Source organism: Balaenoptera acutorostrata, chromosome 3, assembly GCF_949987535.1.
Source record: "Balaenoptera acutorostrata chromosome 3, mBalAcu1.1, whole genome shotgun sequence".
Lineage (NCBI taxonomy): Eukaryota > Metazoa > Chordata > Mammalia > Artiodactyla > Balaenopteridae > Balaenoptera > Balaenoptera acutorostrata.
In genome coordinates this window covers 61291560-61313055 of record NC_080066.1, presented here as the reverse complement: position 1 = coordinate 61313055, position 21496 = coordinate 61291560, and the positions used below count along the sequence as shown (strand labels likewise).

Genomic DNA, 21496 nt, shown 5'->3' with positions numbered 1-21496 from the left:
TTCTGCTAACTTTGGGTTTTTTTTGTTCTTCTTTCTCTAATTGCTTTAGGTGTAAGGTTAAGTTGTTTATTTGAGATGTTTCTTGTTTCTTAAGGTAGGACTGTATTGCTATACACTTCCTTCTTAGAACTGCTTTTGCTGCATCCCAAAGGTTTTGGGTCGTCGTGTTTCCATTGTCATTTTTTTCTAGGTATTTTTTGATTTCCTCTTTGATTTCTTCAGTGATCTCTTGCTTATTAAGTAGTGTATTGTGTAGCCTCCATGTGTTTGTATTTTTTACAGATTTTTTCCTGTAATTGATATCTAGTCTCATACCATTGTGGTCAGAAAAGATACTTGATACGATTTCAGTTTTCTTCAGTTTACGAAGGCTTGATTTGTGACCCAAGATATGATCTCTCCTGGAGAATATTCCATGAGCACTTGAGAAGAATGTGTATTCTGTTGTTCTTGGATGGAATGTCCTATAAATATCAGTTAGGTCCATCTTGTTTAATGTATCATTTAAAGCTTGTGTTTCGTTATTTATTTTCATTTTGGATGATCAGTCCATTGGTGAAAGTGAGGTGTTAAAGTCCCCTAGTGTGATTGAGTTACTGTCGATTTCCCCTTTTATGGCTGTTAGCATTTGCCTTGTATATTGAGGTGCTCCTATGTTGGGTGCATAAATATTTACAATTTTCATATCTTCTTCTTGGATCGATCCCTTGATCATAATGTAGTGTCCTTCGTCTCTTGTAATAGTCTTTATTTTAAAGTCTATTTTGTCTGATATGAGAATTGCTACTGCAGCTTTCTTTTCATTTCCATTTGCATGGAATATCTTTGTCTATCCCCTCACTTTTGGTCTGTATGTTTCCCTAGGTCTGAAGTGGGTCTCTTATAGACAGCATATATATGGGTGTTGTTTTTGTATCCATTCAGCCAGTGTGTGTCTTTTGGTTGGAGCATTTAATCCATTTACATTTAAGGTAATTATCGATATGTATGTTCCTATTACCATTTTGTTAATTGTTTTGGGATTGTTATTGTAGGTCTTTTCCTTCTCTTGTGTTTCCTGCCTAGAGAAGTTCCTTTAGCATTTGTTGTAAAGCTGTTCTGGTGGTGCTGAATTCTCTTAACTTTTGCTTGTCTGTAAAGGTTTTAATTTCTCCATCGAATCTGAATGACATCTTTGCTGGGTAGAGTAACATTGGTTGTAGGTTTTTACCTTTCCTCACTTTACATATGTCCTGCCACTCCCTTCTGGCTTGCAGAGTTTCTGGTGAAAGATCAACTGTTAACCTTATGGTGATTCCCTTGTATGTTATTTGTTGCTTTTTCCTTGCTGCTTTTAATATTTTTTCTTTGTATTTAATTTTTGATAGTTTGATTAATATGTGTCTTGGCATGTTTCTCCTTGGATTTATCCTGTATGGGACTCTCTGGGCTTCCTGGACTTGATTGACTATTTCCTTTTCCATATTAGGGAAGTTTTCAACTATAATCTCTTCAAACATTTGCTCAGTCCCTTTCTTTTTCTCCTGGGACCCCTATAATTCTAATGATGGTGTGTTTAATATTGTTCCAGAGGTCTGTGAGACTGTCCTCAATTCTTTTCATTCTTTTTTTCTTATTCTGCTCTGTGATAGTTATTTGCACTATTTTATCTTCCAGGTCACTTATCCATTCTTCTGCCTCAGTTATTTGGCTATTGATTCCTTCTAGAGAATTTTTAATTTCATTTATTGTGTTGTTCATCATTGTTTGTTTGCTCTTTAGTTCTTCTAGGTCCTTGTTAAATGTTTCTTGTATTTTCTCCATTCTGTTTCCAAGATTTTGGATCATCTTTACTATCATTACTCTGAATTCTTTTTCAGGTAGACTGCCTATTTCCTCTTCATTTGTTTGGTCTTGTGGGTTTTTACTTTGCTCCTTCATCTGCTGTGTATTTCTCTGTCTTGTGATTTTGCTTAACTTACTGTGTTTGGGGTCTCCTTTTAGCAGGGTGCAAGTTCATAGTTCCTGTTGTTTTTGGTGTCTGCCCCCAGTGGGTAAGGTTGGTTCAGTGGGTTGTTTAGGCTTCCTGGTGGCGGGGACTAGTGCCTGTGTTCTCGTGGATGAGGCTGGATCTTGTCTTTCTGGTGTGCAGGACCACGTCCTTTGGTGTGTTTTGGGGTGTCTGTGACCTTATCATGATTTTAGGCAGCCTCTCTGCTAATGGGTGGGGTTGTGTTCCTGTCCTGCTAGTCGTTTGGCATAGGGTGTCCAGCACTGTAGCTTGCTGGTCTTTGAGTGGAGCTGGGTCTTAGAGTTGAGATGGAGATCTCTGGGATTGCTTTCGCCATTTGATATTACGTGGAGCTAAGATGTCTCTGGTGGACCAATGTCCTGGACCCGGCTCTCCCACCTCCGAGGCACAGGCCTGACACCTGGCCAGAGTGCCAAGACCCTGTCAGCCACACGCCTCAGAAGAAAAGGGAGAAAAAAGGAAAGAAAGAAAGAAAAAATAAAATAGAATAAAATAATGTTATTAAAATAAAAAATGAAAAATAATTGTTAAAAATTAAAAAATTTAAAAGTAATAAAAAAAAGAAAGAAGAGAGCAACCAAACTGAAAAACAAATCCACCAATGATAACAAGCACAAAAAAATATACTTAAAAAAAATAAACAAAATATAACGGACAGACCGAACCCTAGGACAAATGGTAAAAGCAAAGCTGTACAGACAAAATCATGCAAAGAATTGTATACATACACACTCACAAAAAAAAAGGAAAAGATATATATATTTATCTATATAGTAAAAAATAAAGTAATAGAGAAACCAAATCAATAAACAATTCTACTAATGATAATAAACTCTAAATACTAAAGTAAGATAAACGTATAACCAGAAACAAATTATTTGCAGAAAGCAAACCCCAAGTCTATAGTTCTCCCAAAGTCCACTGCCTCAATTTTTTGTTGATTCGTTGTCTATGCAGGCATTCCACAGGTGCAGGGTACATCAAGTTGATTGTGGAGATTTAATGCGCAGCTCTTGAGGCTGCTGGGAGAAATTACCCTTTCTCTTCTTGTTCACACTGCTCCTGGGGTTCAGCTTTGGATTTGGCCCTGCCTCTGCGTGTAGGTCGCCTGAGGGCGTCTGTTCTTCCCTCAGATAGGACGGGGTTAAAGTAGCAGCTGATTAGGTGACTCTGGCTCACTCAGGCTGGGGGGAGTGAGGTGTTTGGAATGTGGGGCGAGCCTGCGGCGGCAGAGGCCACTGTGACGTTGCAGCAGCCTGAGGCATGCCGTGTGTTCTCCTGGATATGCTGTCCCTGTATCATGGGACCCTGACAGTGGCCGGCTGCACACGCTCTCCCGAGGGGAGGTGTGGATGCACACAGGCTTTCTTGGTGGCTGCAGCAGCAGCCTTAGAGTTTCATGCCCTTCTCTGGTGTCCGCACTGATAGCCATGGCTCGTGCCCGTCTCTGGAGCTCGTTTAGGCGGTGCTGTGAATCCCTTCTCCTTGTTCACCCTGAAACAATGGTCTCTTGCCTCTTAGGCAGTTCCGTACTTTTTCCCGGACTCCCTCCCAGCTAGCTGTGGCACACTAGCCCCCTTCAGGCTGTGTTCACGCAGCCAACCCCAGTCCTCTCCCTGGGATCTGACCTCCAATGCTGGAGCCTCATCTCCCAGCCCCCACCCGCCCTGGCAGGTGAGCAGACAAGCCTCTTAGGCTGGTGAGTGCTCGTCAGCACCTATACTCTGTGCGGGAATCTCTCCGCTTTGCCCTCTGCACCCCTGTTGCTGCGCTCTTCTCCGTGGCTCTGAAGCTTCCCCCCGCCCACCTCCTGTCTCTGCCAGTGAAGGGGCTTCCTAGTGTGTGGAAACTTTTCCTGCTTCACAGCTCCCTCCCCGAGGTGCAGGTCCTGTCCCTATTCTTGTGTCTCTGTTTTTTCTTTTACCCTACCCAGGTTCGTGGGGAGTTTCTTGCCTTTTGGGGAGTCTAAGGTCTTCTGCCTGCATTCAGTAGATGTTTTGTAGGAGTTGTTCCACATGTAGATGTATTTCTGATGTATTTGTGGAGAGGAAGATGATCTCTACGTCTTACTACTCTGCCATCTTGAAGCTCTCCCTTGGCCTTTGTTTTAAAGTCTGTTTTTTCTGATATGAGTTTTGCAACCCCTGCTTTATTGTCATTTCTATTTGCATGAAATATCTTTTTCCATCCTCTCACTTTCAATCTGTGCGTGTCCTTCACCCTAAAGAGGGTCTCTTATAGGTAGCATATTGTATGCTCTTGTTTTGTTATCCAGTCTGCCACTCTGTGTCTTTTGATTGGAGCATTTAGTCCATGTTCTCTTTTTTTGTAAAAAAAAAAACTTTTTTCGCTTTAGGGAACTTTCTTTAGTCATTCTTTAAGGGCCGGTTTGCTAGTGACACATTCTCTTAGTTTTCCTTTTATCTGAGAATGCCTTTATTTGCCTTTCATTCCTGAAGGATATTTTCACTGGATATGAATTTGTGATTGACAGTTCTTTCAGTCCTTGAAAGTTGTGCCACTTCCTCCTGGCCTTCAGTGTTTCGGATGAGAAATTTGCTGTCATTAAAATTGATGTTCTGTTATAGACAATTTATCTTTTCCCTATGGCTTCTTTTAGGAATTTTTCTTTGTTTTTAGTTTTCAGAGGTTTCATTATGATGAGTTTGGCATACATTTCTTTGGATTTCTTAGTTCCTTGAATGTTTAGTTTTATGTCTTTCACTAAGTTTGGGAAGTTTTTATTTGTTCTTTCTTTAAATACTTTTTCAGTCCTACATTCTCTCTCCTCTCCTTCTGGGATGCCAATGACACAAATGTTACCTCTTTTGTTATTGGCCTACAGGTCCCTTATACTCCGTTTAAGGTATTCCCTATGACTCCTTTCCAGCAAAATTGGGGCACCAACTTTCACCACTTCCTTGGCTCCTACTGCTGGTGTAAGCTCAGTTCTCTGCTGTGCCCCACTGACACAAGGGAGGGGCAAAGTGAACAGAGGACTGACTCCTGACTTGTCCCTGTAGGGTGGAGTGGAATCTTAGCTTTCTGATTGGTCCTGCTTACATTATTACAAGGTGGAAGGGGATCCATGTGCCAAGTAAATCTGTCTCCTACCACTTTGTTCTATGGCAGTGATGCTGGTGAGGGTGGAAGCTCAGATTTCTACAGGGTACCTGCTGACACTGGGAGCAGGGGAGGTCAGAATATTGACTAGTCCTATGTGTCTTTGATGCCAGATGGAAGTAGTGGCTCTGCTCACCATTGGGCCCTGCTGAAAGTGGGGGTAGGGAGGACCAGTGTCTACCAGTTCTGACTCTCAGTACCTCATTAAGTCTCACTGCTGCTTGGTGGGTGTGGAAGTTCAGCTTCCCACTGACACTAGGTGTGAGGGAAAGTGGAGTGCTGAGTAAGTACAGTTCCTACCACTTTGTTTAGTGTTATTAATGCCATTTGGAGGTAAAAGCTCAGCTCACTGTTCACCTTTGCTGACACTGTTTTGGTGAGGGAATTGGACCACCATCTGCTTCTGCCAGGTGGGCAATGGAGGTTCAGCTCTCTGCTTACCCCTATTGAAACTATGGGGTGGAAGGTTTCCACTGACGTTTGGCTAGAATAGAAGGAATATTGCCAAAATGGTTGTCTATTTTCTTAGGCCATCCTTTTCTCTGTCCTTTGGCTTGGCAGAACAAGTTTTGCTGATGCCTGTTTTGTCTGTCAGTTGGTCCTTCTGGATTGGAGGCTTTTATAGCATCCTGTCAGCAATAAACAAAAACAGAGAACTCACTGCTGTGCTGCTTTTCAATTCCCAGGGTCACTAGGCAGTCCACCTACTACTTTATATCTTTTAAAATCGTCCTGTGCTTATTTTGTATGTTTTTTCCCAGAGTTTTTAGTTGTAAGTAGGAGGACCTGGAAATGAAGGTGAGGCTGCTCCACTTGGCCAGAACTGGAAGTCTTCATACTAATTTTGACAGATTACAATTAGCCTGTAAAATTTTAAAAATTGTGGCTATCACTGTATACATATATATCTCAGGTTGTGAAATTTTGAAGCATTTTGGTAGAAGCTTCTTATTTATTTTAGGCTAGTTTGCTCTGTGACTTTGGATACAGGCCCTCATTTTCTTATGTGTATGGTGAAATAGTGGACTAGATCATTGAGGGTTCATTCATTTAACACTATAATCTTATGATCATTAAAATAGTTTTTTTCCTAAGTCAGTGTGTACTATTAGTACTGAGACAGGGGAAAAAGAACGTGGATTTTGGACCAAGGCCTATGTTTGGATTCTAAAAGAAGGGGAGGTAGTCTTTACATATTCATTGGGCTATGGACATCAGAACCAATTTGCCTAGACTTGCATCTTGGCTTTACCTTTACTAAGTGTGTGACCTTGGGTAAATTACTCAACCTCTCTTTGTCTCAGTTTCCTCATTGGTAATATGGGAATGACAGTACTGATCTTATAGGGTTGTTGTGAACCCTCTAATAGGGTTTATTTAAACGAGTTACATCTAAGGCACTTAGAACAGTGCTAGCACATAGTATACACTATATAAATGTTGTTACTTTTTGACTGTGGGGACTTAGGTCAGTCTTTTTTTTTTTTTTAAGGATTTATTTCTTATTTATTTATTTTATTTTTGGCTGCATTGGGTCTTAGTTGTGGCATGCTGGATCTTCATTGAGGCATGTGGGATCTTTCGTTGTGGCACACGGGTTTCTCTCTAGTTGTGGCGTACAGGCTCCAGGGTGTGTGGGCTCTGTAGTTTGCGGCACGCAGGCTCTCTAGTTGAGGCATGTGAGCTCAGTAGTTGTTGCGCTCCGGCTTAGTTGCCCCGCGGCATGTGGGACCGGGGATCGAACCCATGTCCCCTGCATTGTAAGGCGAATTCTTTACCACTGGACCACCAGGGAAGTCCCAGGGCCTTAGGTCAGTCTTAATCTCAATTTTATCATTTGTAAGATAGGGATAATTATACCTACCCCACAGTGTGGTTGTAGGGACTAGAGAATACACACACACTTGTGCACAATACACCTTGCATAGTAATTAGTGTCATGTTTATATTTTAGTTATATTTAATGGGAATTAGATTGGAAAATATTATTTTGTAGGTTTTTGAAAATTTTTATCATCAAAGAAATCTTGATTTATTTTCTTCCCTCAATTGCATAGAACGGAAAGATGCTGAAGGATGGGAAACTGTTCAGAGAGGAAGGCCTGTTCGTTCACGATCAACAGCAGTGATGCCAAAAGTTTCATTACCAACAGAAGCATTAAGGTCAAAGGATGACAGTGATAAAGAAAATGTACGTCTTTTACCTGACAAAAGTATTCAGAAAGGTGAATTTGTTGGAGGTGGACCTTCTAATACTATAGAATCTCGGCTCAAAGACTCATTACACTCATGTGATCATCCTCTTGCAGAGAGAACCCAGGTAGTACATTCTGAAAATCCTTTTATTGCTTTTTTATAAAGGATATATATATGTATGTTGGAATGTCTTAATTTTTCTACTTCATTTTTTACTTTTTATTGTGAAAAATTTCAGATCTACAGAAAAGTTGCAAGAATAGAATAATGAACTCTCCTGTACCCTTTTCCTAGATTCACAGATTAACATTTTGCCACATTTTTTTTCTCTCTATATTTACATATCACACACTCATATTGTATGCTAAACATTTGAGAGTAATGTGCAAACATCGTAACCATTCACCTTTAAATGCTATAGTATATATCTCTAAAGAACAAAGAAACTTTTACATAACCACACTATAATTATAAAATTTGGGGAATTTGACATTTATATAATATTGTTATCTAATTTATAGTCCATATTCAAAAATTTCCAGTTGTCCCAATAATTTCTTCATAGAATTTTTTTTCCATGATGCATGATCCAATCTAGAATCACACATTGTATTTGGCTTTGTTTCTTTCATGTCTTTCACCAGGGCCAGTTACTCAGCCTGTCTTTGTCTTTCATGACATTAATATTTTTGAAGTATACATTGTGGGTTTTTTGTACAATGTTCTTCAGTTTGCTTATTCATTATTCACTTTAGCTTATACATTTTTGACAGAAATAAAGTGATTGTTCTTAGCCTCACATTTAAAGGCATATCATACCAATCTGCCCAAGTTTGTTAACTTTGATTACTTGGTTAAAATGGTGTCCTCCTGCTTCATTTGTAGTGCTATTTTAAATGATGATGAAAGTAGAATCATTTTTCACTTGCTCTACTTTTATTTCCTACAATTCGAGTATAGAGTGATTTTTATTTAAATAATTCTTTAAAGTTAATATTCCCAGTACTCTTCTGTCAGTCCATTTGAAGTTTATTTTACTTACTCGGTTAAGCAAGGCATTTTTTTTAAAAACAGGATTTTTAAAAAATTTTTATTTTATTATTATTATTATTATTTTTTTTGGCCACCCTGCATGGCATGTGGGATCTTAGTTCCCAGATCAGGGATTGAACCTGCACCCCCTGCCTTGGAAGCGTGGAGTCTTAACCACTGGACCGCCAGGGAAGTCCCAGCATTGCATTTTAAAAAGATATTTGTTTACAGAAAGATTTACCTTCAGTTAGTATAATTTTATGTAAAATGACTAATGAAATATAAGGGATATTCTTTGATAAGGTACAGGGACTAAGTAAAAAAGTTGTAAAATAGTTGTCATATTTCTCAGTCCAGAATAGTATCTGCTTTTTAAAATTCTCTACTTTTACCTGTAGGATATTTATTTTTATTAGAAACTGTACTCAACTTCCATGTTCTTTTTCCTTGATGATAATAACGGCTCTTAATCCTACATTGTTCCTGATGTTTTATAACTCTTTAATATATGTATGTTTTGTGCCCACATGAGATTGAAAGCTCCTTGTGGGCATTATCTTATGTTGCCTTTTAATTTCCCACAATATGGAGCAGAGTCATAGATACGTAGGAAGTAATCAGTACGTAGTTGTTGGGTGAAACTTTAAGAAACTTTTAAATGTAGGTAAATTTGATGAAGAAATCACTTTTTATATCACTTAGCTAACATCTAGCATTCTTGGTACATGTATTATATTTTAACTATAAAATTTAACAGTGTAAAAATTATGCTGATTTTGTGTAATGAATAAACTTATGTGATTTTTTGAGATTTTAGAAATAGTCTATACATAGAACTTTTGAGTAATTATTGTTAAATTATTTCAGTATAAAAGTTCACTGCTTATGGTGGCCAAGCTAATATTAATAACTGTTTTCTCCACTGTCATTCTGAAAATGGAATTAGCATTTTTATATATTTTTCAACATTATAGTTTAGCTTTGATTTTGTTATTTAAGTTGATATTGATTTTTTAATAAACAGGGTTGACTATATTGTAAAGATCAATAATGCTAATGTAAATATTACTGAGAAGATTATAAACCATGGTGACTGATGTATGGATAATGTTGATAGCAATATAAACATTGTGATGCAATTTGAATAATGCTTATGCTAAAATGAACACTTTGGGACACTTTAAAGTTCTAACCAATAGTAGGATTTTTAAAGTAGTTTATATGACTTGGCCAAGTTTAATATTTATATAAATACTATATCAAACTAGGGTTTTTATGGCCACTGCAATGTTTATCTAATGTTTATTTAAGTAGTGATGTGAGTAAGTTTTAAATTCACAATTTTAGATTTTAGTTCTTCTCCTTGGAGTTCATTACCCTGCGTATAGCTGGAAAACATAGCGCCATTCTTTCTGTACTCTGTTAGAAAGTGAAAATAAAGGCTTGTTCCTATTCACTAAACTAGAAAGTTTTTAAAAAATGGGTATGTATTTGACTTCAGCACAAGTTGTATTTGTTTAAATGGTTTTCACGTTTCTGCTGGTTATGTGTTAAATATTCCTAAAGGGGAATGGAGAGCCTATTGAAGTCTAAAGAATATGAATTGCATAATGAAACTGCATGCTGACATATACTTTATTACTTTTTATGGTGTATTCCTCTTTTAGATCTGAGATTTGGTATTATGTGCGATGTGGATCTTTATGAAAGATGCTTCAAGGCTGTGTTAATGTTATCTAAAGAGAGCGAGTTTAATGTTTTTGAGTAAAATGCCCTGGAAGTACATATTTGGTGAAAAGTGCCTTCATTTGATATTAATAACCATGTAAATACCTTTAGTTATTTGAATATAACACAGAGTATTATACTTGTGACTAGATTTCTTTTGTGAGGTGTATAGGGTACTCATCAGGAATCAGCCCACTAAAATAAAATGTAATTACAGCATATATTGATTAATTTGCTAAAGCACTTCAGACAGTGCTTTACATAGTAAACATAGTAGATGTGCTATGTGCTACTATGTGCTAAACATAGTAGATGTGCAAATAAAAATTGTGGCTGCTTAATGGTTTCTCTTCTTACCCTTGAAATATACCAAAAAATGACTGAGTCGTCTGTCAGTCAGTCGACTGCTGCTTTACAGCTGATAGGTTAAGAAGAATCAGGTTTTCTAGAGTGAAATAAGTTGGTGAGTATTTTTCGTTATCTCTGATTCAATCTGTAATATGTTTCGTTAGTTCACAGTGAGTACACTGGATGATGTCAAGAACTCTGGCAGTAGTTTCTTACAAGACAATTCTGTGCAAACTTCTGAAATACCTGCCGTTCACATTGATACAGAGGGTGTTTCAGTTACTCAGCAAGCTGACACACCTTTGCAAGCAAGTGAAGACAAATTTTCAGAAGAGAAAGCAAGAATAGAAAGTGAAATGGATCCTTCAGATATTTCAAATGTGAGTGCTGCTAACTTGGTAAGAACAACTTATCGGAATTCTGAGTAAATATATTAAAGAGGCATAAACCCCAATAATAAAAAATTGTAATGTGTATTTCTCTACACTTTACAAGGACTTTTTAACATAGAATTTTATATATGTTATTTCATTTTAACATTTTATTCTTACAGCAATCTTTTGATATAGTTAAGTTTCTTCTTATTTTATAGAGGAAGGAAATGAAACTGTGAGAATTAAATAACTTGCTCAAAATCATTCACTTTGTGTGTGATTTGATCAAATGTTCTTTAGCATTAAGAAACTATAATAATAATGTTTTCTATGCAACATCTACCACTCTGATAGATGGGAAATTGTGCTTAATGAACTTAGCTTTAAGAATTCTCTTAACAGAGTACTTTAGACAGTTATTATCATTTGCTTGGAGTTGGTCTTTAAGATGAAATTTATTTATCATCCCTATTGCAGAATCTTTAAAAATGCATTGACTTAAAATTATTTATAGGTTTATGTGTTTGGATGACTACTTAATTCTGCTCGTCTTTCTCCTTCCCATTTTAGTATTAAGATACTTGGCCTGAGTATAATTCAGAATAGGTCATGCTGGCTTTGTTTAAAAAGTAACTTTCAAAAGGAATAGGCACATAGAAAAAGTTGTTGAGAAAAAAATTCAAATTTAGTTTTTAAATGACCACCGTGTACTATAATTTCTTTTTAAACTTAATGCCTCATCATGTTGAAAGATGATACCAGCAGATGATATTAGGCCAAATTATACATTTTAGAGAGAGAATAAGATTAGATACAGATGAAATTTGATATGGATTGTTTAAGGGAGTAATAAGAGTTATAGTAATGAGAAAAACAAATATTTAGATTCCTTTATAAACGAATAAAAGGCACTTATTTTTTAACTTAGGTTTTTTAGTGCAAATGTTTTAAAGGTTAAATAATTTATGGTCATGTAAGTAGTGGGTTTAATGTATGGGTAGAAATTGGTCATATTTATATTTTTGTTTTCATAGCTAGCTATCATATTAAATTATTTATTTTGCAAATGGATTCTATGAGAATCAAATTTCATAAGAGGAAAAAGATCCTATACTTAAATAAGCATAAAATAATTATTTAATAATTCTTCTCTCATCATTTTTATTTTGATCACGTAGGTAAAATAAGCTTATGGTAGAGTATTAAAAACCCTTGGTTATTTTGAGAATGACATTTACATATTTGAAGGAAAATAAGTTCTGCTTTACATATGAATATTAGTATATCCTTAGAGGTCTTAGAGGAATTTTAACTAAACTAAGATTTTGAGAAAATTTTATTTTTTTAATTTGTCTTTGCACAGATACTTCTGTGGGTTGCTCTAGATAAGCACGTCATTGTTTAGGTTCTAAGTGGAGGGTTATAGAGAATTGCTGCAGTGTTGAGAAAATTGTTTTCTTTTTTCCCTCAATATAGTATTGTCACATACATGGTTCAACTACAAAAATCTGTAGTTCTCTTATTTAACAGAAACCTAAGCAAAAAATGACTGTAAGAATTTATAATAATAAAATTTATTTATTAAACATAAAGGACCCTTTATGTTTAAGGTCCACTTTTGCCAACATTGTAAAAATGTGCTGATGTAAATCCTAGCTACCATGGATTTATTTTTTTAGATTTGCTGAAATTACAAATTTTAATGAAAATTTAGAAATTTAAAAAATGATGATGTATACAGATATTTATTTGAATTTCACAGTGTGAAAATAGTAGAAGTTGTATATGGATAATTGAATCATTATTTCATCCGTAAGCTCTGTTACTCTGTTAAAATCTTTTCAGGTCTTAAGAGGTGAAATAGAAATGTTTTCTGGAGAAGATAAAATTGAGAAGGAAATAGACTAATGTGAGAACTTACTTTCTGCAAAGTTAAATATATTCAACTTTAATAGTTTTTTTTAATCGTTGTTAGGTATGATGTTTGTGTGGCACCTTAACAAGTTAGTTTCTATAATATTCTAGAGTTTACAGAGAAAAAGCTTATGATGCAAAGAAATAGTCTGTCATCTAAACTCTCTCACCTCATTCTCTTCCCCAGGGACAATCTTGTATGTTTTGAGGAGGCAGAGTATCGACAGGGGAAATGAAGTGGGGAGGGGAAGCTTTTAAAAGGATACCCATGTCTAGGCTCCACTCCAGAGCAATTCAGTAATAAGCTGAAGCTCAAGCACTTGCATTTTTAATACCTTTATTGAGGTGTTATTGATTTTCAGTAAAGTTCACATATTTAAGATATACACATTGATATATTTTGACATGTGTTTATACCTGTGAAATCATCACTACAATCAAGATAATGAAAGTATCGATTGCCTCCAAAAGTTTTCACATTCTCTTTTGTAATCCCTCTTTTCTGCTCTTCCCTGTTTCCCCTTCCCAGGGTTATCACTATTCTGCTGTTACTACATATTAATTAGCATTTTAAGAACTTTCTGTATATGGAATAATGTAATCTTTGTTTAGCTTCTTTCACTCAGCATAATTATTTTGAGATTCATCCATGTAGTTGTGTATATTAATAGTTCCTTCTTTTTTTATTGTCTTTAGGAGTACTCTGTTGTATGCATGTAACTCAGTATGTTCATCCATTCAATTGTTGACAGACGTTTAAGCTGTTGCCAGTTTCTCTATTATGAATAAAGGCACCATGAACGTTTGTCTTTGTTTTGAACATATGTTTTCATTTCTCTTGGGAAAATATCTAGGTCAGTTTTGTTGATAATATTGTTCAGGTCTCCTTTGCCAATTTTCTGTACTTGTTCTATCAGTTGAGAGAGTGGTATTGAAATCTCTGCATATATCTGTGAGACTACTTGTTTTAAGCCAACTTTATTGAGATATAATTTACATAACATACAGTTTATCCATTTAAAGTGTACAGTGCATTGTTTTTTAGTATATTCACAGAGTTGTGCAGACATCACCATAATTAGTTTTAGAACACTTCCATCACTACAAAAAGAAACCCAGTGCCCATTAACAGTCCTCCCTTTCACCCCACCCTCCCAGCCCTATACAACCACTAATCTGTCTTTTGTCTCTATAGATTTGCCTGTTCTGGACATTTCATAGAAGTGGAATACAATATGTGGTCTTTGTGAATGGTTTCTTTCACTAGGCATATTGTTTTCAAGGTTCATTCGTTTTAGCCTGTATCAGTATTTCATTCCTTTTTATGCCCAAATAATATTCCACTGTTTGAAAAATGTGGAATATACCACATTTTATCCATTCATCAGTTGATGGACATTTAGGTTTTCTCCACTTTTTGGAATTTATGTATAATGCTGCTTTAAATATTTGTATACAAGTTTTTGTGTGAACATATGGTTTCATTTCTCCTGGGTATACATCTAGGAATGGGATTGCTGGGTCGTATGGTAACTTTACATTTAACCTTTGTGAGAAACTATCAGACTGTTTTCCAAAGTAGCTGCATCATTTTACATTCCCATTAAGTTTATTTTGTTTTGTAATTCTATCAGTTTTTGCTTCTTTTATTTTGAAGGTCTATTATTAAGTTCATAAACCTTTAGGATTGTTTTGTCTTCTTAGTGAATTAACAGTTTATCATTATGAAATGACCTTCTTTATCCTTTGTCATATTTTTTGCTCTGAAATCTACTGTGTCTGATATTAGTACTTCAACTTTCTTTTGGTTAGTGGTAGTTTGGTAGCTCTTTTATTTGTAATCTGTTTATATTCTCATATTTAAATTAGGTTTCTTATGGGCAGCATGTGGTTTGGGGTCTTGCTTTTATCCAATTTGAGTCTCTATTTCCGTGTAATGTGATTATTGATATGGTTCCTTTAAATCTACCATCTTATTGTTTTTCTCTTTGACTCATCTGTTCTTCATCCCCTTTTTCCTCTTTCTCCCATCTTTTTGATTAATTTTCTTTTATAATTTATCTCCTTTGTTGGCTTAGTAGCCACAAATATTTGTTATTTCACTGTTTGGTTTAGGGTTTATAGTATACATATTTAGCTTTGTATAAGGATTTATTAATTAATAATTCTGATGCATATATTTGTATTACATAATTCTAATGCATAATTTTAAGTAAGGTATATATGTTCAGAAAGTGTCATCACCAGTGCGGCATAATTTTTTCTTATATTCCCTTTAAAGTATAATATTTTTCTCTTGTTTTTAAAATATTTGACCTGTAACTGTTTTGAATTTTGGTGCTCAAATGAAATTCACACTTTATTATTAATAACAATAACTATTATTTATACAACTTCACAGTTTGTCATACACAGCAGTTTGGTAAAAAGGTCTCATGGATTATTGTATCATTTTATGGAATATAAAATAGTCTTTTGCTTTTAAGAAATTTCCGAGTCATACAACTGGACCCCAAGTTTTATAATTCTAGATCAATGCTATTTTTATATATACTATTTATGATTAGAACATAAAGAAATAATTACTTAACTTTCCAGTCAACTGATGATTCTTCTTTTTGTTTGTCTTTAACTTTATAGTCTATGGCAGAAGTTCTTGCTAAAAAGGAAGAGCTAGCAGATCGTCTAGAAAAGGCCAATGAAGAAGCCATTGCTAGTGCTATTGCTGAAGAGGAACAGTTAACTAGAGAAATTGAAGCTGAAGAAAACAATGATATCAATATTGAAACTGACAACGACAGTGATTTTTCTGTGAGCTTTTAGAATTTTTATTCTCTGGGTGTTTGAGACTTATACAATAAACAATAGCAAGTCTTTTTTAAAGCACTTTACCATTACTAAGTGTTTTTATATATAATGCAGTTGACAAGTTGGAAGTTGTTTTCTCATTTTACAAATTAAGAAAATGAATCTCAGAGTAAGTAAATACGCAACATTTCTCAGATTATAATTGTATAGATTGAAGAAGAATCGAAGATATATTTTTCCTTCTGCTAATAAAAAGCAAATGATACATTGCCTTGCTATCACTAGGCGCTCAGGATATATATGTTGATGAGAGGGATTTCTTAAAGAATAAAAGTAATCATGAATGTTTGCAATGTTTTCCTATTAAATTTTAATGCCCAACAAATACTTTTTAGCTTTTCTGATGTGTGCTCTAAATATGTCAGAATTTATGTAGTAATAGTTTAAACCCAATAGTTTTCTTTTAAAATTACTTGGTTTGTCTCTGCTGTTAATGGCAGGTAGGTTAGTCTTCTTCTTAAAATGTATAGGCTGTGGTATTTTTTTTTTTTTCCAAACATCTTTATTGAAGTATAATTGCCTTACAATAGTGTGTTAGCATCTGCTTTATAACAAAGTGAATCAGTTATACATATACAATATGTTCCCATTTCTCTTCCCTCTTGCATCTCCCTCCCTCCCACCCTCCCCATCCCACCCCTCTAGGTGGTCACAAAGCACCGAGCTGATCTCCCTGTGCTATGCGGCTGCTTCCCACTAGCTATCTATTTTACATTTGGTAGTGTATATATGTCCATGACACTCTCTTACCCTGTCACCTCTCACTGTGGTATTTTTAACTTGGTAATTACTGTGACTGTAAGAGGTATGTAACTTTTTTCTGGTTTTGGACTGTTTGCTAAATGAAATATATGAGCAATAGGTAGGAAAATTTCATGTATAGTTCATTTTATAAGGTTATAATTGGTTCATATATTTGTTACTCAATTTTTCTTATTACATTTTAGGCCAGCATGGGCAGTGGAAGTGTATCTTTCTGTGGTATGTCTATGGATTGGAATGATGTCCTGGCAGATTATGAAGGTATTACATGTTTGTATGTTTGTGTGTGTGTGTGTTGTATGTATAGGTAGAGGGGTATAAAATAGATTATCTTATTACATGGGGTTTTTGTGTAAAATAAATAAGAGTGGGATGCCTTTTAAAAGTCTGTTCTCAAATGTTGGTTTTATAGAATTATGTGGCTAAACAATAGCGGTTTTCTTTTTTCTGAAAACAGCTCGTGAATCTTGGCGCCAAAATACATCCTGGGGGGATATTGTAGAGGAGGAACCTGCTAGACCTCCAGGACATGGAATTCACATGCATGAAAAACTTTCCTCACCATCTCGTAAAAGGTCTGGCCTTTGAAAATTAATTTGAAATGTTTCACAGGAAGGGAACTAGATGTTCTTGACTATTAAATGGAGTTACTACATATACTATTTTAAGGTACATGATTCAAGATATTTCCAGATCCATTGAAAAGTGACAATGTTTCTGTGAAATTTTAGGCCAAAGTTAGTTTTGTATATTTTTTATATTTATTTTAAGAACTTTGAAGACTAAAGAAGATATTTTTGACTTTATCATGTAAACATTTGTGTCTCTTGTCCATTTGTTTGCATTAATAGAACAATTGCAGAATCTAAGAAGAAACATGAAGAAAAACAAATGAAAGCACAGCAGCTAAGGGAAAAGTTACGTGAAGAGAAAACATTAAAGCTTCAGAAATTGTTAGAAAGGGTGAGTTTTTAATTTTTAGGGAAGTATGATTGCCTTAAATTGATGGGCTTATTTTCAACTTGACTTCTTCTTCTGGTTCGAGAGAAGCTAAAAGAACAATAAAAATAAATTTATTAGGAAACAAAAGCATTTCTATCTACTGAGTTACAGAAAGCTACCTGTTAAAAAAAGAAAGAAAACAGAATTTGTCATTCCTAAAAAAGCTGGTAAATTGATGTTTTGCTGAGTTCGCATGGATTATTAAAGCTGCGCTTTGTCTTTTGCCATTTTCAGTGGGGGTTTCCTTGGGGAGTTTTGTGCAAAGTATTCAATGAATTGGTAGGACAGTTTTGAGCTTGAGATGATCAGATTTGAATAAGTGGGGCACTAATTAGATTTATGGAAGAGATTCTTGGAGTAATTAGGGCAGTGTAACTTCTGGTCAGTGTGGTGTAGTGGAAAGAACATGGGCTCTGGAGATGGCCAATCAGGTGAAATCCTGGTTTGAACCACGTAATAGGATATGATGCCCTGGGCAAATTACTTAACAATACTGCCTTTTAATTTCTTTATCCATAAAATAACAGTTATCATTGTTAACCAGTTGTGATGATGAAAGTGGCAAGTAAGTAAAACAGCAGCATGGTGCTCGGGTGGCTGTTGCTCAGTATATGGTCATTCTTATTGTTAGTTACACATGGCAGACATGAGTACTGTATTAGTTATGTGTGCTGTGTAACAAAGGACCTCAAGACTTAGCAGTTTAAAACAACACACATTTATTAGCTCACAGTTTCTTGGGCATGGAAACCAGGAGTGGCTTGTGTTGTTATTTTTTTGTTCAGAGTCTCTCCTGAGGTTGCAGTCAAGCTGTTGTCTGGGGCAGCAGTCATTTGGAGCTGATGGATCCACTTCCAAACTCTCTCATGTGGTTATTGGTAGGCCTGGATTCCTCTTTAGCAGTTGGCTATGGACCTCAGTATCTCGCCATGTGGATCTTTCCATAGCCTGATGTTCTTATAACATGGCTGCTACCTTTCCCACAGAGTAATCTGAGAGAAGACGAGAAAGAGAGAGAATGAACAAGTGAGCTGCCAAATGGAAGCTGCACTGTCTTTATAACCTAATCTCGGAAGTGATATACCATCACTTTTGCTGAATTGTATTGGTCACGATCCTGATACAGTGTTGGAGGGAAATACACAAGGGTCTGAATACCAGGTGGCTGGGATCATTTGGAGCCATCCTGGAGTCTGTGTACTACATATACCTAACACAGCATGACAGAAGATAGGTAACTGTTATAGTATAGGTGAAGTCCTTTGTTACCTTCTGGTCCTAGAAAGGAGGACTAATATGCCTAGGTTAAAAATATTTGCATTACTTATGTTTGTTTTAAAATTGGGAAAAATAATTGGACCAAATAATTTGAATGTAAAAATGAGGTGGCATAAGATTCTCCTTGGTACAGTAGAAAAGTTGGCTGGGAAAGGAAGAAAATCTGTAATTTTTCTCTTTACCTGAATCTCAAGAATTTAATTATTTTAATCAAGATTTTAATCATTTAGATTGAATAGATCAAATATGAAAAACAGTCTCCATGTCATGGGGTTCTATAAGAGTTAATATATTATTTCATTTTAAGCTTTAGAAAAATGTTCTAACACAATTATAATTTCCCTTCTTACTGTGTTTTTAATACAAATAAAATTATATAGTTTATTTTCTCACTATATGATATAATCTCCAGATACTCATGCAAGCAAAATAGTAAATTCTTGAAATTGTACAAGACGTTAGAGGTTCTCTGGTTTAATTTTCCCATCAATGTAGGTATCCCTTCAATTAATTTAAATGATAAATCCCACTTTCCATTTATATAATGAGTTATTGTTTCAACACTATTCTATACATATATGGTCTCATCTGATCACCACAATACCTCTGTGAGGCACACAGAGTTGAACAGATCCTGAACCCCATTTTTAAAAAAATTAATTTAATTTAATTTATTTATTTTTGGCTGCCTTGGGTCTTTGTTGCAGTGCGCGGGCTTCTCACTGTGGTGTCCTCTCTTGTTGTGGAGCACAGGCTCCAGGCACGTGGGCTTCAGTAGTTGTGGTGTGCGGGCTCAGTAGTTGTGGCTTGCGGGCTCTAGAGCACAGGCTCAGTAGTTGTGGCGCACGGGCTTAGTTGCTCCAGGGCATGTGGGATCTTCCCGGACCAGGGATCGAACCCGTGTCTCCTGCATTGGCAGGTGGATTCTTAGGCACTGCACCACCAGGGAAGTCCCCCGAGCCCCATTTTATAGATGTGAAAACTGAATCTAGGAGCGGCTAAGGGCTGTTTCCAATGTCACATGACCAATAATTTGCAGAGCTAGTTACCAATATCACATGACCAATAATTTGCAGAGCTAGAGCTTTAAGGACCTGTTCCTAGCTCCTAATCCAGTACTGTTTCTGCATCATACTTTTTTAGGTGGTTAAATACATTATTATGTAGCTAAAATTCAACTGAAATGTTAGTTTTCTTCCCATTCATGTTGAGCCAACATTTATTTTCTATAATTTATTCTTATTGGTGCAGGTTCTGATTGCTTGGAGCACAGGACAAGTCTTTTACTTCTCCTATTTGAGATTATTTTAAGGAAGTAAAGAGAGCTAACGTAATTATTCTTCTATAGTCAAAACTCTCTGTTCCTTCAGAGTATGTTTCTTATGCAAATATTTATTTTTCAGACTTCTCACCTTTTTTTCAATTTCTAGGATAAAATTATCTGTCTTGAATTTGGGTTATAGAGCCATTAATGTTTATAAGGATAAGAAATATACACTATTTTCATTTTAAGTGTGCTCATAGCACAGTATAATAATAACAGCAAATATTTCTCTTGAGCAATGTCTAATGTACTGTTCTAAGAGTTTACATATATTCACTCAATCTTGAAAACCTATGAGTTAGGTACTACTACTGTTCTCTTTATAGATAAGGAAACTGAGACATAGGCTAAAAAAGTTGCCCAGTTTATATATCTAGCAAGTGACCATGGTAGATTATGAACTCATCAGTCTGGCTCCATAGGCTGTGTTCGTAATCATTAGTCATGATCCTTTAGGTCTTTCCAGGTTCTTGACTTTATAATTCCTAAGCTGTTTATCTGTTTGCACTTCTTGTCAAGTGACTGTGTATGCTGAAATTAATGATGTGATAATTCATTGCATATAGGAGAAAGATGTCCGGAAGTGGAAAGAAGAGTTACTAGACCAACGACGTAGGATGATGGAAGAGAAATTACTTCATGCTGAATTTAAACGAGAGGTGCAGTTACAAGCAATTGTTAAAAAAGCACAAGAGGAAGAAGCTAAGGTATAACTTAGGTGCTTTGAACATTGAATTAGTTACTCGAGTACTTTTTCAGTTGTTACACGAGAAGCTAATGCTTATCAAATGTTTATCCTGTTCCAGAATAACAGCATTTTTACATGCTCATTTGATACTTATTATGTGCAATATCTTATTCTTACAATAATCCTATGAGATATGTATTATTTTTTACAGGTTTATTGAGGTATAATTCACAGACAATAAATAACACATATGTGAAGCATCAGTTTGTTGAGTTTTGACATACATATTCCTGAAACCATCAGTACAATGAAAATAATAAACAATTCCATCACCCTCAAAAGTTTCTTTATACCTCTTTGTAATTCATTCCTTCCTCCAACTCTGTTACCATGCAATTGCTGATCTGCTTTTTGTCACTATGGATGTTAGCATTTTCCAGAATTTTATATGAATGGAATCATAGAGTATGTACTTTTTCCTCTGGCATCTTTCACTCAGCATAGTTATTTTGAATTTTATCCATGCTGTTGTGTATCATTTCCTTTTCATTGCTGAGAAGTATACCATTGTGTAGAAATACCATAGTTTGTTAATCCAGTCACTTGTTGATGGACATTTGTTTTCATTCCAGTTTTTGGCTGTTACAGATATAGCTGCTGTGTAAATTCGTATACAAGTCTTTGTGCAGATGTGTGCTTTCATTTTCTCTGGTAAATACCTGAGATTGGCAGAGTCTTATGATAGGTTTAACTTTTAAAGAAACACTTTATATACTCTTACCAGCAGTGGATGAGAGTTCTAGTTAGCCACATTCTCACCAACACTTGACATGGTTACATACTGTAAT

At 35.5% G+C, this 21496-nt stretch overlaps 1 protein-coding gene across 3 annotated transcripts in view; it reads left to right on the top strand.

Annotated features, from left to right (window-relative positions):
* The window catches only part of SCAPER (S-phase cyclin A associated protein in the ER), a 473879-nt gene that overhangs the window by 140378 nt on the left and 312005 nt on the right, over positions 1-21496 (top strand). For 2 of the 3 annotated variants that reach the window (XM_057544058.1, XM_057544060.1), the window contains exons 9-15: positions 7192-7454; positions 10603-10836; positions 15367-15537; positions 16542-16617; positions 16814-16931; positions 17208-17319; positions 20527-20667. In XM_057544058.1, coding sequence (XP_057400041.1) covers positions 7192-7454; positions 10603-10836; positions 15367-15537; positions 16542-16617; positions 16814-16931; positions 17208-17319; positions 20527-20667 — 1115 coding nt within the window. The remainder of the gene's footprint in view (positions 1-7191; positions 7455-10602; positions 10837-15366; positions 15538-16541; positions 16618-16813; positions 16932-17207; positions 17320-20526; positions 20668-21496) is intronic. The other variant, XM_057544059.1, reaches the window with a different exon arrangement.